Below are 22,654 nucleotides of genomic sequence, written 5' to 3' on the forward strand. Positions count from 1 at the left end.
AAAGTACATAAAATTATAATTAACCAGTGTATTTTTCCTATTAAAATGTAAGCAAATTGTATAATTTCAATACGTTGTTACTGCAACAGTAAACTGACCACAGCTGTCTAGAGATTCTAGTTCTGCCACTGAAATCCTAAAACATATTTTAGTGCTTTTGAACACACAAAATATGGACCTTTTAGAATTAAAAAAGAAAGCAATCTGTAAAATTTACTTTTTTCATCCCATCCAGGCGCCAGTGAGTGATTTAAAAAACAACAAGTAAAGAAACAATCTCTTGATTGCCTGATGAAGGAGAAAATTGTGTGGAGGCTACTCACTGTTTGCCTTATAACAATAACGCCTGTTGCCTGACAAGCACATGTGGGACTGTCCAGTATGCACTGTCTCTCTCCCCCCGACTCAAAACCTTTCTGTAGCCAAAAGCTTGTGAAAAGTGCTTTGTCACTTTCAGTATCTCAAAGAACTACTGTATTTCATTAATTAGACTACAGACAAATGGCTACCACTATTTTTAAAAGGGCAAATACATACTGACAAATATATTTCTGAAAAGAATCTCAAAGTTCCGTATTAATTTCTGTGTGCGTGTAAAATAAATTGCAGCATCCTAAATCTGAGTTGGGCTGGGTCAAACATACCAGTACAGTTCACCTGACACGCTACACAAGTCTACAAATGCATGTGAGACACTGGGAAGAAGCAATCATAAAATGTACACATTACTTTAATTTTAATGTCAGCTACTGTACGTGCCTTAAACATACAGTAGTTTTTCTTAATTTCTGAAATTTTATATAGCTTACAACACCCTCACTAGGTCCCTGAACCTCACGAATGTAGTCCATTAGCAATGTCTTCCGTTCATTTCTCTCTCTCTGCAGCACTTATTCCTGCTTAATTCTGGACTCCGTACGCTGGGCTATAGCTATAATTACAGCCTGTAAACAACTGCTTTTCTTCAGTGAACTTCTAATTCTACCTTTTCATAATATGTTACAACTACACCCACTGTGTGTTGATTGGTATTACATGTTTGACAGAAAAAGAAAGAAGGCCCTGCATTTTTTTGTGCTCATAACAGACAGTGAAAACGCATAAAACAATCAATGAAGAATAATTTTATTCTGAATCTTCACACCCCTTCTGTTCAATTCATAAACAGTGTCTTGCAAATAATTCATCCACTTAGAGCGATTTACTGTACAAAGTGAAAGAATCACAATCTGAGGGCTCAACCTAAACACTTTTAGGGTGAAAGCCATTAAATGTCAGCAAATTCAGCAATAAATAGTGCAGATTTATCCCATTCTTCTTCTCAGACTTGCTCAAGAACTCTCAAGCTGGTTGGGGATTTGTTGATGGACAGATATTTTCAAGTCTTGCCACAGATTTCTTACCACATGCAAGTCAAGACTTTGACTGGGTAACTCAAAAACATTCACTTTAATCTTGTTAAGACACTTCAGTTTAGGTTTGGTCTCATGCTTTTGGTCATGGACCAGAAGAAATGTGAATTTTCCTCCCAGTTTTAAATCATACATCACTGGGACTGGGAAGCTTGGCAAGCCTGATAGGCACATACTATAGATGGAGCAATGTATTGGAAAGTCTTGGATAGAAATCTGCTTCAGACATAAAACAAAGATTCACCTTTCATTAGGACAAAGCACAATGTCCAAAGCTTCACAATAGTGGCTTAAAGGGGAACTGCAGGCCCAATTTCTCAGACCTGTAAATGAATCTCAGTAACAAAATAAATTAATTGATGATATCACAAAATTTTATAAATTCCAAATTATGCACAAAATCATGAACTTTTTGAAAGTACTATATGGTCTCCATTTTGTCGCAAGGTTGTGGTCTGGCTACAGGCAATAGCGAAAGTTCACGCAAACTGCAATGTGAAGCAGCCCTTCCTGCTCACTAGTCAGTGTAATAACTAATGTACATTTCAAATACAACACGTCATAAAATCCCAATTACTAGACACATTCAAAATTCTCAGCTTTAACCTACATTCCATTCATTCTCAATTCTTAAAGTAAATATAAATGCCAAACAGTCTCAAGCAAAGATATACTTATTTTCAGGAAACATTTAGCCAATTCATAAGTGTCAATTAATTTTTAATTGTAAATGGACAAATTTGCCAATCCACCATTACTTACCACTGGACCACAGGATTTCCCAGTACTTCCCAGTCCCTTAGATCAAACCATATTTCTGCCTCTGCTCCCTCCTCTCTGATCAGTAGCCTACACCTGTTTCCTGTGAATCTCTGACAACACTACTGCCTTCCAGTCTTTCACCTGCAATTATCAGGCCCCACTGTCCCTCAGCTCTGGAGCTCCCTCTGTATTTCCTCTGTATTGGCAAGCCACACTGCTCAGGGAGTGTAAGAGGGAACGAGTGATAACAGTTGTCAAAGCAGTGTAATATCTGAATTAGGAGTGTAGGGAGACAGACTGAAGCAATATGACAATTAATATGATGTTTCCATCAAGCATCAAAAAGGAGCAGGCCTGTGTTGTAATAAATGCAAATAAATGTAATTAAATTATGTTCTGATGGAATAATCAGACTACAAACAGCATAAAAACACAGGTCAGCTCTTTAGTAAAAACGGTATCCACTCATATCATATTCTACCTCAGTCCTATTTAATTATTTTACAATTATTTACGCGTAACTTGTATATATGATGTACCGTATATAACTTTGCGGTTAAAGAGAAAAACCCCTGATCTGACTCGCCTTAAAGCACTGAACTATTGCATTCTGTATAATGTAGTAAAGTCGAAGTTTATCAAAGTCAAAGTCAAAGTTTATTTATCGAATGCACAACAATACGGCGTGCAGCAGTAGTTGCTGGCAATGAAATGTCTTCCTCACTATCCTCACTGAACACACAGATTGGTTTTACATGTTCAGTAGGCTACGTTTCAAATGCAAAATTACAGACGTAATGATGGAATAATGGTCTTTTCATAACTAGATAACTAAAGAACTTCTCATCTGCTTACCCTTTAAATATTATAGCACTTTTACTGCACCCGAGTCATATTGAAACCCTTTTTGCATAGGACATTTAAAGTACAACTGAAGACAGAGTTGCAATAGGAGCAATCTCAGTGAAGTAGCTTTCCTTAGGGCTAGAACAGCAATCCTAACCACTACTCCACACCTCCACTGCCGTGCTTGTGGGGGAGGGGACAGGCAGCACGTCATGTCATTCTGTTCTCATTTCATCACGATTTAAATAGTCATTTTTGTATAGTTTAAAAAAAACACCAAAAATTACTTTCAATATGCTGTACTGCTCAAACAGCATGCAGAGTCTGTGGCACTCAAAAACAATTGTGAATATAAAGAAAATGTTGTATCTTGTATACTGTAAATAAAACCTATCAAAGCTGTTCTTTTCGGACCAGTGTGAACCAACACAGAAAAACAAAGCAGGTAGTGAAATCCAAGTTGTGGAATCCAAACAGCGTGTACAATAGCTTGTACTTTGTGTTGAGAAAATTTGTTCAGTCTGAAAATGCACACAGGTGCCATTTCACTGTTCAAGATCAGGACAATACTATGAAAACAGGAGGAACAAATCTTTAATAAAAGGCTTTTCAAGACAATCAAAGGCCATTAGAAATGCAGCCTTTATGCAAAAAAAAGTACGTCAGCAGTGTGGAGCAGTTGTTTGGGTTCTAGACTTGTAACAGGAAGGTTGTAGGTCCAAATCCCAGGTAAGACACTACTGTTATATCCTTTACACAACGCTCACTTGAAATGTTAAAGTAAAAGAAAGGCCCAGCTGTATAAATGGGGGCTAATTTAAGTTTCTATACATATTAACTGTAACATAAATGAGTGTTTGTATAAATTACAAACTTCAAATTAAAACAGACTGCCACAGAACTGGGTGGCAGGTGTCTGATTTTTGATCTGTCAGCTATAAAGTTGGCAATAGACACAGCTTTCTTGAATGCTGCTGTTAAATCTGCAGAAAAGGTGTAACTGCATTAACAGCACAGCGTTAAAAAGACACATCAAACCACTAAATCAATGATTGTCAAACTGCATCATTATCACAAAGACTGTAATAAAAAATGAAACCAATCAATGACAACTGACATTCCTTTTATCTCTTCTTCTAGCCTCTATTTCTGAATTCCAGTGGGAAGCCAAATTTTTCAGTAATCTATTGAGCAAAGAGGAAACAGGGACATTGAACTTGTTTTACCCTGTAATTTCTTGTTCCAAACTGTATATGAGTCACACATACAAGCTAAGACACAAATTAAGCCTATGTCCCCTTTTGGCTTCATCTTGAAATTGATACTGTCCAAGTGGAAAACTGAATTCCCTCCCCACATCTCTCTCCTTTTCTCTCACCCCTCCTCCCCCCAACTCCCTGCAGACAGGCCTTCTTGGCAGCTGATTAAAATGTCATCCTGTGCCAAAATCCCTTCCGCTCGGTTTTAGTCTCTGTCATTCGGAGCCAGGCACACTCTCCTGCCAGTGCTGGTGACTGCTGTGAAAATGACAGCCACCTCTCAGTCTGTCACAACTCCTTGTTCACAGTATTAACAGACATTCATCACTGTGCTGCACACCCAGGCCGCCTGGCGCATCTGAGCCAAGCCCCGTTTTTTAATCCTGCTGCTCCCTCACAGCACGCCTGTGTGTATCCAAAGAAACCCACACTCTTCGGGGAGTCCTGGTTTATGTTCCCAGAGTCATCCAAAAAAGTCCAACAAAAGCAATTCAACCGAAATGATATTGTGGAGGATCTCAAGCATTTGGGCTTTCCAGATTGCCAGATAGGAGTCCGACTCCTCCTTGACCAATGTAATCCCCGCTGGGCTGAACCCAAGTGCATTTCCCTTCCTCACTTCCTGACTGGAAACCCCTGTGATGTGCCTCTTGCACTGACCACTCCAGAAAGGAAATAGAAAAGTGAGCTCAGAGTGTTGCATGTCTGACACAGAAAAAAAATGAAAATATGACTGTTAACACCACAAGAATTTGGTTCTGGTAGCTGTTTCAGTGTGTAACTTTTTCGTAAAGCTTTGAGGAGATTTTGTAGGCTCCTGTAAAATAGGTATGTTATGCAAAGCGCTCCCTAATTAGGGACCACACTCTTTAAAATTGGAATCTCTTTCTTCCACTTTGAGAAGTCCTTGATACAGCAGGGGTTAGGGCAGAAGGTATCCATTTACACACAACTTGGACAGGAAAAACAGAATAGAGGGCATAAAGCAGAAAAAAATACAGGCAGAAAGAATTAAATAAGGAACAAATTTATCTTAAAATACAGCTTTAGCTCAGATAACACTAATACTGCACATAGAACGAAAACTTGGATTCAGCTAATTAATGGCAAATAAGAAATCTTTCAAGCAGTCACAGTGAGCAAATTGGTCTATCAAATCAAGTCAAATCAACTCCTCTTTGTACACATGAAGACTTCCAGGCTGTTATACAAAATTTGTGTTAATAGTTGGCACAGAAACCAAATCCCTGGAAACACAGACCACCCCAGTATTTTACAGATTGTAAGAGGATATAGAGCAACATTAAATTCAATCCAGCTACGAATATTGAATTTATGAGCTCTGTGTACACTTTCATTTGTGTTTTACAAAGAACATACTGTGAGCTTGAATTCAGAGAAATTCTTGTGCCTCAGGCAACAGGGTAATTTTTTAAAAGGTTTTAGAAACACCATCTTTTTATGATAGAGAACAATGGTGCAGTAAGTCACATAAAGTACCATCATTTCAAAACTGGAAATAAAGCCACAATGTAGACTTACATTGCCTTGCCTTAGACACAACTCAGTGAAGGCATCCTGAGGAACAGCACCCTTTATCAATTAATTCTCAATGTTTTGTACAATATCTCACAGCCTACTTGTTATATGACACACTAGTCAAGGGTCATACATACAGTACAAAAAACGTATCGCAAAACCTTTAAAAATTATTAAGATTTCCAGTGGAGGGGTACATTGTGTGAAGACCCTGCTGCAACATGACAAAGCAATATCTTGTAAATGCCATTGCCCTTGTGTATTCTTACTAGAGATGATACAATTTATCATCATTAGTTCTAACTAAATAATTACAAATTTTCTGTTCTTAACGATGACAGAGATATGATGAAAATCCAGCTGTATTGATGGCTTCAAATTTAAGTCACTTTGGATAAAAGCGTCAGACACATTATTAAATTACATTAGGCATTTGTGCAACTTTAGATTCTGACACAGCAAATATCTCTAATGAATATAAGCTTGTTATATAAAACAGCTTTGTTCCCCAGTATAAAGAAATCTGAACAATAAGGGGAGACGACTAACTTTCACTCTTAGAATCAAAAGTTGTTTTTGTATTGAATTTAGTTTTTTTTAGGAATGTCTTTTGCATGTTTACATCTATTTATACAACTATTTTTGAAACTCATGACACTTGATTTTCTGTGTTAGGTTGTTTAACAAACTGCAGCTAAAGACTGAATTTTAGAAGTTACATGTACAACAAGGCTAAGTCAGCTCTAACTGTTTTAGTATGCTTGGGGAGGAAGTTTCTCTGCATCTGTGACCACGATTGACTTTCAGACACCGTCACCATACAGCGGCTGCACACATCAATAAGCTTCAAAATGCACAACTGATCCCTGTATCTCGTTCTATCACAAACTATGCATTCTTAAAAACACACTCAGTCTAGAATTAAATTCCAGTGTTGCTGTTGTTGTTGCTGATGATGACAAATTACCGACTCTTTCATTTACCAATAGTGATAAATCAACACACGCATTAAACTATTAGTTTTTCCTAATGGCTTAATTAGAAACTATTAGTTTTTCAGTGCTTGCAAATGGGAACTTTGCTTAATCTATTATTCATTATTATTGTCGTTGTTGTTCAGCACCCAAAATACAGTAGGTAACCACAATGATCAATTTCACAAAAGGCCCTACGAAGCCTGGCCACAGGACTTGAGTGAGCAAAAGATACGCAAGTTAAACAAGAGTGATAACCGAAATATTCAATACCAAGACTCTATGTGCTCATCTGCAAGTATACTGTAGATTTGTGTTTCATGCTGTTGATTTATATCAGAGGCCATACTACCACGCGAAAGAATACTGTATAATGTACAGTATAAATCATGGGTGTTGTTTTTGATCACACCATCAAAAAAAATTGATTCTTTTCAGATTTAATATTTAATAATCCCTAAATCTAGAAAAGCTAAAAGAAAAGTAAGAAGGTTACATATTCCTTACCGTTCTCACGCTGCAATGTCATTCTCAATGACCTCACTTTCAAAGCCCATCAGTTTAGAAACTATGCCTTAACTCAGTAAGCACTAATTCACACTTCTGCATGAATGACAGGCAGAGGTGAGAAAGGATCCACAAACCTCATGCAATATCTTCAAGGAAATATGCCACCGAATATGGCTATTATTTTTTCAGTTGTATTCTGTTTTGACAGCTAGTCACCATCATGTCTTTTATGAATACTTCTGGATGGTTGTAATTTTCCTTTTTTCCCTCAACTCATAGTTTTAACCTAGAAAAATCACATATTTGACCTATTCCAACATGTTACACATATTCTAATTTTAAAAAGTAGTGCAAATGCCTGGCTTATTATACCTTGCTAGTTCAGCTCATTGCTCTTCAATCTAAATATGCAGAAAAATATCTTCAAACCTTCTACATGTTCAATGTTAAGAGAATGTCCTTCACTTACTGGCTGAAGGAACTGAAGATTTTTAGCCTTGAGCAATGAAATGATCTACTGTAAGTATTCAAAATCCTCAAAGGCACTGACAAAGTCAACTCATCAAATATCTTCAGGAATGAACACTGAGACTTGAACTGTAGGACGCGAGGAAATTATGTGGAAGCAAGTACTGTGCATTTTAAAACACTTTCTTGTCCAAAGAAGTGTGGGAATATAGAACAACTTCTACATTGTACAGCAGGATGAGATCCCCAGATCTACCAAATAATAATGATAAATAATAATTCCTTACATTTATATAGCACTTTTCTGGACACTCCACTCAAAGCTCTTTACAGGTAATGGGGACTCCCCTCCACCACCACTAATGTGTAGCCCCACCTGAATGGCCTCCACTCATTTGTAATCTTTCTGATGTTAAATTTAAAACTGAACATCACGAACAAGAACACCAACATTTTAAAAAATGTCAATGCTGGAAAATAAAGTGCAATATGAAATAGGCAGACAAGTACACTAGTCATAATCATCATAATCATCAATTATAACTGATTGATTCTGATGTCCTGTACTTGAACTAGGCAAATAGGTTTTTATTTTAATCATTCTTTAAGTGGATCACCCTATTAAAGATGCACTACAACACCACTATGCACTATGATATTTACAGTATGTATTATAAACCCACACGTGCCTGAGATCACTCTAATTTAAGTCCAAAAATATTACTACTATGCTTGTCATCTTATGAATGACCTACCCACAGTCAGACTACAGACCAATCCTCTGTCTTTTTTCTCAGCGGGAATTTTGAGCTCCACCAGGAATATTTGGCCAACATACTTTTGAGCTTAAAACTTCTTTATTCACATTTTAATTATGGAGAGTTAAACGGTGATTCAAAACACATTTGGATGTAGTTCACGATAGTAAATGCATACTTGTTATCTAAGACTATGAATGTGACATAGTTATACAAGGCTGAAAAAACTTACAAGATAGACCATAACACTTTTTCTAGCCTATATTGCACATATTAACTCTGAGTTATTAATCCTGATCTTTGTAATCCATGAGTGAAAGACCAGCCTTTCATATCACAGTGGATTGTTTCAAAAATGTATTCTACAGTACATTGCTATTTGATCGTTTTTGTTATGCATGTTTTGGTGTTTGTAACAATAAATTGCATATTGTATTTTTATTTAGAACTTTAATTTATCTTTAATTTTAATTAAATTTTTTAATTTAATTAAATTAATTTAATTTATCTAGATAACAATGCCCACACAACACAATATACAAGAGACCAGACGTAAAATGCTCTGCTCTGCATAAACAGTACCTAGTAAAATCTCATTTATTACTACAATCTCTTATCAAAAAAGCTTGTCAAGAGAGGAGACAAGTCATGATAAGATCAGTAAAACCCAATCAACCAATCATACTGTACAGTTCAGGAAAATCAAGCAGACATAACTCATACAGTACATCAACAGGTAAACAGCACCATAAAAGAAGTCACTCACTAGTAGTATAAAACACTGTCAGCCTGTAGTCCTGACAAAAGACGCAACACAAAAAGGCAGCAGTGAAAACAGGTTTGTTTGGAAACTAGAGCCTGGGTTTCTCTTCCTGCTAACCACTTTCCAGTAAAACACTTGCAACACATCTGTCAAGGGTTGGAAGACAATACCAAAAGTTTTCGTTCTTTATCATTTCAACTGTTTACTTTTTCAAAACCGTGAAGCAGACAAAAACATATTTGATAAAGACAAAAGTCACCATGGCATTTTATTTTCCATCACCTACTGCATCCATTTTATACAGGACATCCTAACTCCAAAGTGGTTTAGACAGTTTTATAGGATCAAAGTCTCAGTTACAGCCTCTTGAAAGTGAGGCAAACTAATAGGCTATAAAAGCAGGCATAAACTATGCAAACTTTGGCCATGTAGAACATTAACAATGCAAATACAGAACCAAAAATGTCACCTATACTAAGTTAATCTCAAAGGTTCAGCCAGCTACTGTATCTTATTCCTTTACTCCTAAACTCAATTTTACTCTTCTCTATTCCTTAAACTCAATTTTACTCTTTTCACAAGTGAAACTATAAGTGCAAAGAAAATTGAAAACAGGACTCAATGTAGGTCTTTACCCAAGGGGAATGCAATAAGCTACACAGCCTGACTTCGTTCAAGAAACTTTGCTGAATGAGATCCTCAGATCAATGAGTTACCGAATATCAAACAGGACAGATGGACTGAATGGACCACATAGGTTTTTAAACTTGGAAGAGCCAATTAATGAATTAATGAAGTGTTTTGTACCAGTAATGTACATTCCCTCTGAAAGCATTTGCCCAAAACTGGTACAGTACCACTGTTCATGTACTCATACTCCCCCAGCACGAGCAGAAGAGCCAGGATTGACAAGACTGCAAACTCACAGGAGCCTGGCTCTCCCCAGGAGATGTGTGCCTAACAGCAGGCTTAAAATAACCTGGCCTTTTTTCCACCTTTAAAAGACAAAAGCTAAGACTGGCAAGTTCATTGATGCTCCAGGTTAGCTTCAAAAATTGAAGAAAAATCAAGACCTAATCTGTTAGTTCATCCACATCTGCACTAGCTCTGGGTTTTGGCAAAACATTGGAAAAAACATTCTGTGAGAGACCAAAATAATGTGGTACTTTAACTAAACCGCAAGACTGATCTGTTGGGGTGGATTAAGTTCATTCAGAAGTGAAAGTGAGTTCTGGAATACACTCAGTTTTCAACAAGGTATTTATTCTTTGTGCAGACCTACTCTTGCCGACACTGTAGGTGAAACCCTCAGCCTACACCAGATCACCAAATCAAAAACTATTTATTCACAACAAACAAAACCATACGTGCTTATGTGCAAAATGGCTCTTACAGATGCTGAGCTGCAAAAGTGATAGCAAATTTGTACAGCTACTAAATGACACTGAATATATATCCCATTGCTACATGTTTGTTCATAAATAGCTGAAAAAAAACAACCAGTTTAAAAAAAGCAGTTACCATATGGATGCCTACACACCCAACGAACAAAAATACAAAATGATTTTTTGCCAATCTACTTTGTTTTGAAGCTTCTTACTGGAGACACAGTTAAAAGTAGCTTGATTATTGCTTCACTGGATTATCATCTACTGCATATAGTTTTCTCCTGGATTTATATTTTAAATGACTAAGGTGGCTCCTAGTTGAGAGACTAGCTAAGCATTTCCTTTTTTTTTCAGGGAAGGACACAGATCAAGAGCATTTACCCGCATCATGGAGAGGAAAGGAATGGGCCAATGTTAAGCTTCAAGTCCACTGGCTGAGTTCCACGCCAGGCTCGATAGCAACACCGACTAATTGGGATCAACAGGTGTAAAAAGAGGATCAGACTAATCCTTAGGAAAGACAAGCACCTATCAGTTTCCCAAGCTTCTTCACTAACTTCTGGGTTACATAAGGTAAACTGATGAAGCTTTACAAGTTGTAAGAAAAGAACTAAAAATAATGAAATAACTGGAAGACAAGACAGAAACCAGACTCTAAAATAAAAAAGAGAAATTATGTTCTGCTCCCAATACCTCTGAACAGGACACCTGGAATACTGTGGACTGATAGAGCAAATCCCCATGGCGTTGTAGTCCTACACAGATCAGCCCAGCTATGATCCATGTTTAATTCTGTGGATCAGACTCCGCCTCACCAGAGCATCACCCTGCTGTTGATCACAGTGCTGAGAAGGACATGTTCTCTTTGGCTATTACTTAACTTCACACAACCACACCCACTTTTGTCCATCTGCACCAAAATCTGGTCAATGTGTTATAAGAAAGATATTGCTGCTCTAGAATCCATCCAGAGAAGAGTAACTGGACACATTCTGCGGATTAAGGGAATGCTCAGCGCTGACAGACTTTAGTCTGAAACAGAGAAGACCATGAGGGGACCCGCTACAAGTATTCAAAATCCTGAAGGGTACTAACAAAGTCAACCCAGAGATCTCACGCATATTTCTTGAGAATGAACAGTGCAACGTGAACCAGAGCAGGAAGCTATTCCCTCAAGAATTAATGGAACAGAACTGAAATTGGAACCGTAAATTAGTCTGAGTGTGAGTTTCAAGCTAAACAAATATAATACAGAGAGACCCTTTACAGGACCAGGTTATGTTCCTACATAATACAACTTAAAGCAAAAGTACCCAGAAAGAGAATACCCCCTTTTCTAAAGAAATAATGGAATTAGTTTGAGATACATTCCCAACATACAATTGAGTCACAGGTATATAAATGTAATGTAACCACAAAAAACAATAAATTAAAATAGGGTCACAAACTCCTTTCAAACAGCAGTCTCGTCAAAACCAGCAGTTATTTCTGGAACAAATAAAAAACACCTATGTTGCTGGCTCTTGGTGCCTTGAAAATCTGCGTAAGTGCAGGACATTTTTTCATTGATTTCCTTAATCAATAGAGAAGAAAAGAAACACAACGTTTCGGCTGTGGAGCCTTCTTCAGGTGTCAACTGTTAATGGCATCAATAAGCGGGTTGTTGTCAGCTTCTGGTGAGGAGGCGTCATCAGCAAAATGTGCTCTGAGCCGAATCCTGCAGTAAATGCGGTTGAGGTCATCTTGGGTTTGGGGGATGTCTAGCTTCTTGGGGACTGGTACAAAACTGAGGCCTTTGGTGAGAAGAGATCGCTCTTCCTGTGGAAGGGAAAGGTCGGGCATAGCAACAACAAGGTTAGGAATAGTGGAGGTAGAAGATGTTTGAGTTTTTTATCCTTCTCTGCAGTGAGGAACTTTGGAGGAAGTTTGGAGTTGAGGCATCTGATGAGGTTAGTTATAAAGGGAAGATGATGTGGAGCTGTTAGGTGTAAAAATTCCTTAGCTTCTTTGATGTTGTTGTCAGAAAGGGTAATCTGTTGTTTGAGGAAAAATGGTAGAAAGCTCCATATCTGAAATGTTGTGTTTCTTTTCTTCTCTTTTCAGCATGGAATAAACCTTTACTTGTTCCTTTGCCACCTACGGATGCTGACGCAGCTCCCTACTTGAACTTCCTGAATCAATGACTTAAATGCAAAACAACATTTAGCGGGGTTACTACAACAGGGACTGCCAGCAATGCAGTAATATTACAGATAGAAATGAACAGTGCTAAACATTGTATTATAATAACCCAAGATGAGCCTTAGAGGAAAAGAGATCTCTGAGCTCTGAACAGCAGATGTAAAAAAACAATCTGAAGATCCATGCAAGACCTCAAACTGCAGTTTATTTTGCCAGAGGATAATTTATTTTTGCAATATACGTTTTTACTCACTGATGGTGATCTTGCAGGAACATTACAGCCACTTAAAAAAGGCTCAGACTGAACCCAATCTGCTCTTCCTGGGAGGAAAAAGAAGCCTGCAAGCAGAATGTCTTTCACACAGATGCAAAAGTGCATTCGCAATGCTCTCTGAATTTAAACTGATTTTAGGAAACATGTTTCATGTTAATGAAAAAAACATTGTAACCTCTGAAAAGAGATGCTCTACGGTTCCTACTAAGGTTAATTTGGTTTCTGGCATAACTGATTATTGATTTCTTTAGGTCAAAGAGCAAGCTTCAAAATTCCCATTAGACATCCGCTTCTATTCTGTTTATGGGGACCAGAGGACGTGACTCTGCAAAGTCTACAAATGCAGAGCAGGAAAAGAACACAATGCTGATCTGAGACTCATGCTTACTGATGCTAGATTTCTACAGGGTACAGAATTCTTGCATTGACAGTGAACACAGTACCTGTTTGTGCCAAATCTAGTTATGGCATTCTGCATCTTGTCACAGCGCCATTTAAAATATCTTGGACCCAATGTGAGTGTAGTAATAGGGCTTATTTTATTCTTAACAGTGTTGAGGACTGGCCAGGGCTCTGGGCTCAGAACTGGATGTGGGATTAAAAACCCCGGTGCAGTATTGTTGTTGTGTCATGAGCAAGGCACTATACTTCATTCAGATCGATCCAGTAAAATGTCCAGCTTTATACATCAGTCACTTTGTATAAAAGCATCAGTCACATTAATAATTATAATTTGGGAATTCTGTACTACCCTGTCTGAGTTGTCCAGGCTGGTGTCACATACCAACCCTCTGCGATCCATTCTTTGTAATTAAATGTAAATTTCCTCCCACACAGGGATTTTCTGGTATGTAAGAGTGGGCTTCCAATAATTCTCCAGCTGTTAATCCTCTCTAAACACGTTACAGTTTCCTGACTGAGCCCTTTGGCTCAACGAGAGCCTTAACCTATGGCAACTACAATACACATGTTAATATTCTTGGATTGAATTTTAATAAAAATTAACACTTTTCTAAACACACTATTATCTGCTTAAAAATGTAGTCAGAAAATTAGTTTTTTTGGAATAATCTTATCAAGCAAGAGGTAATGGTAAAAAATGTTAACATTTTTAAATGACGCATATGATTTTGGCTTTAGAAAAACTAGCCAAAACTGTTTCTTCTTAAGAGCAAAAACTACACAATTAATTTTTTCATTTATTATTAAATCGGTTTCTAAATTAAACTTAAGTCACTTTCCTCGTGGTTTATACTGTGACAATGACAACAACTGAAGTCCAAAATAAGCTCAAAGCATCCTGCAACAACAAAGTCTGAGGCACCAAAAAACCTTATACTGTATGCACAAGGGAACAGGTGGACTGCTCTATGACCACAATTCATGCCTTCTGAATGGATTAAGAAAACGTTAATACCAGTCTGCAGCACAGAAAGACGAAACACAACGTTTTGGCTACTGAGCCACCAGAAGACTCGTTATTTGTTCCTTTCAGTCAGTGCACACTGACGCAGGTCCCTGCTTAGACCTTCTGAATGGAATGTTGAGTGCTTCTTGATGGTATGTGAAAAGTCTTAATCTACAATTAACCTCAACTTGATCGTATCTGTAAAACAAAACAACCCTGACACAAGTAAGATGACATCTTAGTTCTTGGCCTCTTATCTTTGAACACATCTATGTATCATCTGTATGTTGTTTTGTGCAATATTGCAATATGGATTATGACTTACTGTAACCAGTCAACATGCAGTTCCATTTAGCCAATAATGGACAGTAAACAATGAGGGCACACAGATGACTGGCTGAGGTTACCTGCTTAGTGGCTCCATTATGTCTAGAGAGCTATGCAGTCTGCAGATTAGGTCAGTTTTGGGGAGGGGGGTTGATTAGGGTGTCCTCTGTCCTCTCCTCTTGGAGTGAAGAGGAAGAATTAGGCACAGATCTTTGTAAAGAGATGCCCAAACAAGGTAACAAAATAGCAAGCCAAAAGATTAATGACTGCTCCAGGAAGGCCACTTTAGTAGATCATTGGTAGAGCCAACTTTAATGACATCCTCCAGGGTGCAGAGCACTGTCAGTGAGTTTCCAAAGAACCAGCAATTCGTCTTAATCTTTGAGGACTGAAACAGAACAGGAATGATCACAGGAGAGACAGGAAATAAACTGAGAAGAACTCTGTTCTATATATTTGAGGTAAGACATATTTTCTTTAAATATGTGCTAGACAGAGCTTCTATCTCTTGAATGTACTAGTTAGAGAAACAGTCCTTCTGACTGTACATCAGTTTCAGACAGGAGATCAGGCTGCCCTGTGAAGGGTCTTTTGTGGCCTGCTATGCTTCTGTTCATTCGCATAAGGTTTGGTCCATCTTTGAGGAAACAACTGAAGGCCACACAGTTAGTACAGAACCTCAGATGATTCTATAGAACCGCTACCTTCTTTTATTTTGGAGATCCACTGTGTGTTGTTTCACCAGCTCTGAGATATAAAATTGTGATTATAACGTGCTTAATTTAACATTATTACTGTTACTAGTTATGTAGCCAATTACGTTTTAAAGAGATTTAAAGAAACAAGCTATGTTAACCTTAAGGGAAACTGCAGTCCCAATTTCTCAGACCGGTTATTAAATCTCAGTAACAAATAAATAAATAAATACAATCATTGACGTGATTTACAAGTTTCAAATTAAGCACAAAATTGTGAACTTTGTGAAAGGACTGTAAGTCGCCATGTTGTCACAAACTCGTATGTGAGTTCCCACGTGTTGCGATGTGAAGCGGCCCTTCCTGCTCACTAGTCTCCATAATGACTAATGTAATGTGATATGCTGTACGATTGAATACGTAGAGGTTATGCAGCAGAGATGCAAGCAGAGTTAAGAAGTAGTCGAGAGCAATCTTTCTATTCTTAGAAGAGATGGATTAACAAGCCTGCTTGTTTACAATGTCATAGGGTCGCACATGTCACTGAAAGTTTTGTTGCCTTGTTCTGAATCATAGAGTATAGCGCTGCGCATACCTGAAAATTTTGTGAATTTTGTGATGTAAATTAGAGGTTTTACAAGTTACTGTGGACATTTTACTTTCATTGTGCTTTGAAATGCACTCATCAATGCAGATTCTTTTTAACTCCAAAATATGAGCATAGCATTGCAGTTCCCATGTACCTGATTAAGTAATGGAAGAGCAAGGAGTGTCTCCTAGAGCCTGGGGCTCTTTCACACCTTGGTACTTACAACATGAAGTCCTGCTCCCAGCATGGCTGATCCCCGCGCACTGTGATTGTTGTACTTTTGACATTTTGCACCTTCAGCGTCACATAGGCATTAAACTTATCTGGAATGGAAAAGGGGGGAAAAAATCACGTTAATAGAAATGTTCCAATCTCCAAGGGAATGGTGGGGATGATCTTCTATCAGGAGTACAGTACATGATGGATTGCCCTGGAAGACTGGGACAGGGGGCTGCAGTGGATGTACGTACTGTACAGTTCAACCAGTTGTAATTACTTGAAAATGAAGATATGAAGGCTGCAAACAAGTGGAAGCCTTTTGGCCCACCTGCTATTTGGTTACTGTATTACAGATCCTAAGATCTCCTCCTGCAGCTTGGTGTTAGATTGGGTTGCATGTGAAATGGTCTGCCAACAGCCACCCTGCATCTGGGTGACAGCCAGCTTTGAATCACCAGCAGAGCAGTGCACCTCAGTGTGTGCATGTTGGCAATTCAAGAGCACAGTTTACTCTAGTCAGGGCTCCAGTCTGTTTCTTCCTTGACCAAAAAGGACACGCAAGTAGAAAATGTATTTATATATTTAACAAGGACATATACAGAAGCAGCCATTCAACCTACAATTAGTAGGTTTTATATTAGTTTTCATATAAGTTATCAGACTCATTATATTGTCAGCTGTCAGTACTCGGCTCTCGAAAACTTAATCACATTAGTTTGGCTCTACCCTCCTGCAGGTGCATATTCAATGATGATTTTTGGGAAATATTTTAATTAAAACAGCAATGAAAAAAGACTGTTAACACCACTGCGCCGCGATGCAATCAGGAAGGATCACACAGTCTGAAGAAAGCAAGTGAACTCTGAGTAGTCACTGTGAGGCTCTGTGTGGAACAGACGGTGATATAACACTTCACTCCAATGAGATTCATTAAGAGTATCCCTTAGAAAAGCAGAAAAGTGCCTAGATTAACTGGCGAGTGTGTACTGTGCTTTGCTTATTTAGCACAATGGCACCATGTGAAATACAAATTGAGAATATTAGCAGAGGAACTATAAGAAATAAAAAAACAAACCTGAATCAATGTGATTTAAAGGAAATAACTGAAACACATTTCTCATCCTTTCAAGCCACCAATCAATTTAAGCACTTTCACAGTGTGGACTGCAAACAGTCAATATCATTAACTAACTGCTAGAAGGGATAATTGAATATGAGTTTGAAATGGCACACATCACTCAGTTCCTCTCCCTGAGGATAAGTGGGGTTAGAGCAGGCAGAAGTAATGTAATGACTTCTTATAATTATTCTACATTCTACGCCTGATTTTCAAATTCCTCTCCATTCCATACATTTATTCAACTGGGGATTACTCTCAACAGCTACATTTCATTAAAGAGTGATTCTACAAGCTTTCAAAAACATTTTAACAAATATACAAATATTAATAAACTGAAGTGGGCATTCACAATCAAGCTCTTCTGTGAAGCACTGCTATATTTGACTAGAGTTTAAAATGTTCGCATTCAAATGGGTTCAGAACAGAGATGTTTTTAATAATGCCAGCAAAAGGCACCATGTTTCATGCTCACCACTCAAGTATTGAAGTAATGAAGGCAAATCAAGCTACTGTACAATGCATTTCTTTTCACTTCCTTTTAATGGTCACAATTTTTGATGAGCAATTCATAAACATTTTCAATGAGCAGTCCATGGTGGGTTTTTTTCCCCACAAATTCCTATTATTTTCACCAAGATTACAAATAGTGTAAGGTCACTAGAAAGCACAAGAAACTAGAATCTTAGTTCACAGAGAATCTTAACAAAAATGAGGCTTTGAAGAACTGCTTTGTCAGACCTTTGCACAGCTTCACTTCTCTCATCAAACACTCAATCAGCTCTGTGGTGGAAGAAAGTAGATTCTTCTTAGAAGATTCCTATCTTCTGCCCATCCATCCATTTTCTAATCGCTTTATCCAATACAGAGCCGTGGAGGAGCCGGAGACTACCCAGGGAAGCAACAGGAACTACGCAGGACACACCCTGGATGGGACACCACCCTCATTGCAGGGCACACACAGACTCGCACCAAACACACATGCACGTTCACACCAGGACCCATTTTCCCACAAGCCAATTAACCTACCAGTATGTATTTGGACTGTGGGAGGAAATCAGAGCACCTGGAGGAAGCTCACCCGAACATGGGGAGAATGTACAAACTTAACTGAATTGAGCCCTGAATTGGCCCTGCGAGACAGTGCTAACCACTGTGCTGCCATGCCACCTGCCCTCATATCTTTTCAAACACAAACTCCACCATACAGGCTTGCGAAATGAGGTTTTGCCATTTGATATGTACTGTATATAATGCAGTACCTCACACACCACTGAGATGACCCGCAGCGTACAAAACATCCCTTGACTAAGGAATATCAATTTATCAAGATACTGAGCCCTTGTTTAATGTGGCTGTTTAGGCCAGTACAGGACAGCAGGGATTCCTAAACATCAGGGGTTCACAAGCAGTAACAACCGCAGAACTGGCAATATCTTCTAATATTTTTTTTAATTTTTCATCAGGGTAGCCAATGTTAAACTTTTAACTCGTGCAGATTGTTTAAAGGACAAGACTGACTTGGTCTGCTTGGAGTTTTCAGCAACCCAGTTCTGAGCATTAATTCCTGACCTCAGAGGAATGCTCTTTGCAAGGGATAAACCCCTGTAAGAGCTGGATTTGTGAAGTAATAGGCTAACTAGAGTGCCATCAAGCTTGATTGTTAACCTTAAACCCATTTTTCTTTAGCTGGCCATTTGGAACATGATTCTGTACCTCCTGTGGGGATTTCAGGGAATGCAAAATGCTGGTGAATACAAATGCCAATACACTGCTGAAATTCTCACATTAACTGTAACTATGAGGCTCATAAGGCAGAGACTTGCATCTTAAGTTTAATCATTTTACATAGTCTTGTGCTATTTCTGCTGATACTTATTAATACTATTGCAATACTTTACTGTTTTGCTCATGATTTGAAAAACGATAAATTCTTTTATTATACTTAACATATGTATACAGTACAAATAATGTTCCTAGTGTTCTTTGAATAAATTAACTTTATTTTTTTAAAGAAACCAAAATGAAATAAAACAATATTTAGCTGAAAAAAGAAATAAATGATCTTAAATGTAATTTTTGAGAATTTAAAATAAGTCACATTTAAAAGGCTTGATGACAGCAGAAGGATGACCACTAATTGTGACAGTCTTCCCTTCACATTTCACGCCACTGCTAAATATTAACAGACATTCAGTTTACAAATAATATAAGAATTTTACGTTTTTAATAAATGTGAGTCTTTATTTGGGAATTTGGAAAGAAACCTGGAACTCTGGAACTCATCCTTCGCCATTTATGTCCACAGGATGTGCACTAGACACTCATACTTCAAAACTCCAGCAACTGAAGAGTTGGGAGACGTTGCTGAACGGTTCTATCCAGCCAATAATGAGCTAATTTTGGGTTGGGTTGGAATGAAAACCTGTTGCCCTCCAGGATCAGGATTAGCCACGGCAACTGTACACGATGTCCTGTGGAAAGCTCCACCACCTGGAAGAGCTACACATTCCACCCTGTGGTCAACATCAAGGGAGCCTACTCTGTCATCCTCATGCAACGTAAAACCTCTCGAGGCAACAAGTTCACACAGAGGACAAACAACTTCAACGTACATTTTGAACAACCTAATCACCTGTTAGCAAAGCTGAAGTACAGCAGAAATCTGCAGAAAACTGGCATTCAGACACACCTGGAGTCTAAAGAGCGCTACGCACACTTTCACAGAGCAAGAAACCTGACACCTGACAAAACAGTGGCAAAAAACCTTCTTGGAGTCATCATTAACTTAACTTATCATCATTAACTTAAAACCTCACATTACTCTCAGGTAGAGAGTGGTAGCTTTTGGATTAATCTCATTTTTAAAAGTGCTACATGTATCCACTAAGAGACTCCAAAGGAAGTGTGTTTACAAAATGTTCAGATACTATAATTACCTACAGTACATACAGTTCCTATCCTTCAAGCATCTAAACTGTGTGCGAAAAAAGCAGTAAAAGTCCAGTAAAAGTCCCAGATTTTGTGGGAATCAAAATCCTTGGCTGATCCTTTCCAAACATTTACAAACACAATGAACTAGAAATGGATTGGGACATTACTTTAAAAATTCCACCTTCCACCATCATTTAATCAACTAGGACATTGCAGAAAGCCATTATAAACCATAAATATTTTTTTTTAATTTCCTAATGAAACAAAACATCAATATAAACCAGTTAATGTTCAATATGTATTTTGTTTGTTTTCATAGCCTTAATTGTGTTAGTCACACTGTCAGTCCAGTACTGAAATTTTAATTTGCTGTAGAGAATTCACACAGTGAGAGGCTGGAAAGCAAGACTGGTAATTAAATACACATCATAGAGACTGTGACAGTCATGTTTAAATCCATTAAGCACAGGTGGCAAGAACACACACAAATAAGTACAGAGTTATTTATGGTCTCGATGCCGTTCTCTAGATGAGAATAGCTGCAGCACTCCATTCAAGATGACATAATTATGAAATATGTCCAGGTCTGGGCTTGTGAAGTACTGTCCACTGGGGTATCCATCATGATGAATTGATATTACTGGCAGCTGTTGGTTGCTGTTCCTCGTGTTCCTCATGCAAGGTTGGATGAAGCACAGGAAACAGGAAATTCACCTCGTGTGGCGCACGAGGCACCACTCTGCCACCATTCAGCATTCAACCACAGCTGCTCACAGTCTCAGAGAGGACACAGACAGCAGCGAAGTCCATGATGCCCCACGGCAGGCCTCTACTGTGACAGAACTCCACACTGTCGAGGTTTCAAGGGGGAGATGCCAACTCTGTAAATCTCTGAGCCCCGTTAACGACCGGCCTCTTCTTACAGCTCAAGTTCTCCAGGCTCCACTGCATAACGCAGAAAAAGATGGAATTACAGATCCTTGTTTAGGGAGGCATACCCTCAATCGCACTGCGCTCCCCTCACTCAGCAGTAGCCGCAGTAGAGGCACTGAGGAGTTAAATACAGGGCTTGTCAGAATGCATGATATGGTCATACTATACTAACAAAGCATCTTTTACAATTATCAATAGTGTCAGTTTTCATTTTCTTGTGTTAAATTGTTTTTTTTTTTTGCCTTTTAGGATGGTAAAAAAGTTCAAGCATCTGCACCCGTTCACAACATCCAAACAATATGATGACAGCATGGAGGGCACAAATTCACAGCTTCTTCAGATATCTGTCAGCGTCCACTGTGCTGTGAAACATTTGGCTCTACAGGCTGTGAATGCAGAAGAACAGAGGCATGCAGCTCAGCAGTTTAGTGTCCTAACTGACAGTAGCCTGCAAAGATTTTATTTCTTCCAGGTTTTAAAGGATTCCCTTTCTTTAGACAAGCACACGACTTAAATTGAACAAATATAAACAAATACCCCCCATCCTGAAGCAAATATGTAGGAAATTTTGTAACTTTGGACCGAGAAATGCTCTTGGATCAAATAAGATACAAATGTTAAGGGAGAATGGAAGTATAATCTGCGCAACATTAAAATATTTATAGAAAGTCAAAAAACCATCAATCCACATCACCCTGAAGTGAGGAATTTGACATAATGTGTGTTTCTCCTTTCCAAACAAGAAGAACTTTATCTCTTATGCTCAGTCATGACAAGAACCAAAATTCCTGCATTCACAGTTAACAAACCTTATTTACTGTTGGTATTACCAGGGAAAAATGAAGAACAGTATTACCAGCAACTTTCTGCATAATAAAACAATTTCTTACAGCAAGTACCATTCTTTGTTGTACACTGTGAAAAACACTTTAGGCACATATTAAATTGCTCTTATTATTTTCAATCGTTCTTTCCAATTAGTTATAATTGCTTTCAAATTCTTGTGAAATGCATGCTTCATCTCTGCTAGATGATTATTCCAAGCAAGGTTACTGAAGAACACATCTTAAAAAAAAGTTACAGCAAAAAAAATTGACGACACACTTTCTTTAGGAATGCAAATGAAGGAAAAAGATTCTCTAGATTTAAGACAGTGAAGGACAAAGGTTGTATCTCAGCAGCGCATTACACTGCTGAATCCTCCAGGATATTTTTTTTTAAAACTTCATACAACTTCAAATTCCAATAAAAAGACAACATCAAGAGTGGAGAATAAATTTCTCTTAAACTTTTCTACC

The 22,654-nt window shown here is 38.1% G+C and overlaps 1 protein-coding gene across 1 annotated transcript in view; it reads right to left on the reverse strand.

The window, feature by feature from the left end:
* Positions 1-22,654, reverse strand: part of LOC148837347 (protein unc-13 homolog B-like) — a 141,577-nt gene that overhangs the window by 46,080 nt on the left and 72,843 nt on the right. The window contains exon 3 of the mRNA XM_088910220.1: positions 16,377-16,476. Within this exon, the coding sequence (XP_088766346.1) occupies positions 16,377-16,476 (100 nt within the window). The remainder of the gene's footprint in view (positions 1-16,376; positions 16,477-22,654) is intronic.

Source organism: Atractosteus spatula, chromosome 3 (assembly GCF_055471065.1).
Source record: "Atractosteus spatula isolate fAtrSpa1 chromosome 3, fAtrSpa1.hap1, whole genome shotgun sequence".
In the NCBI taxonomy this organism is placed as follows: domain Eukaryota; kingdom Metazoa; phylum Chordata; class Actinopteri; order Semionotiformes; family Lepisosteidae; genus Atractosteus; species Atractosteus spatula.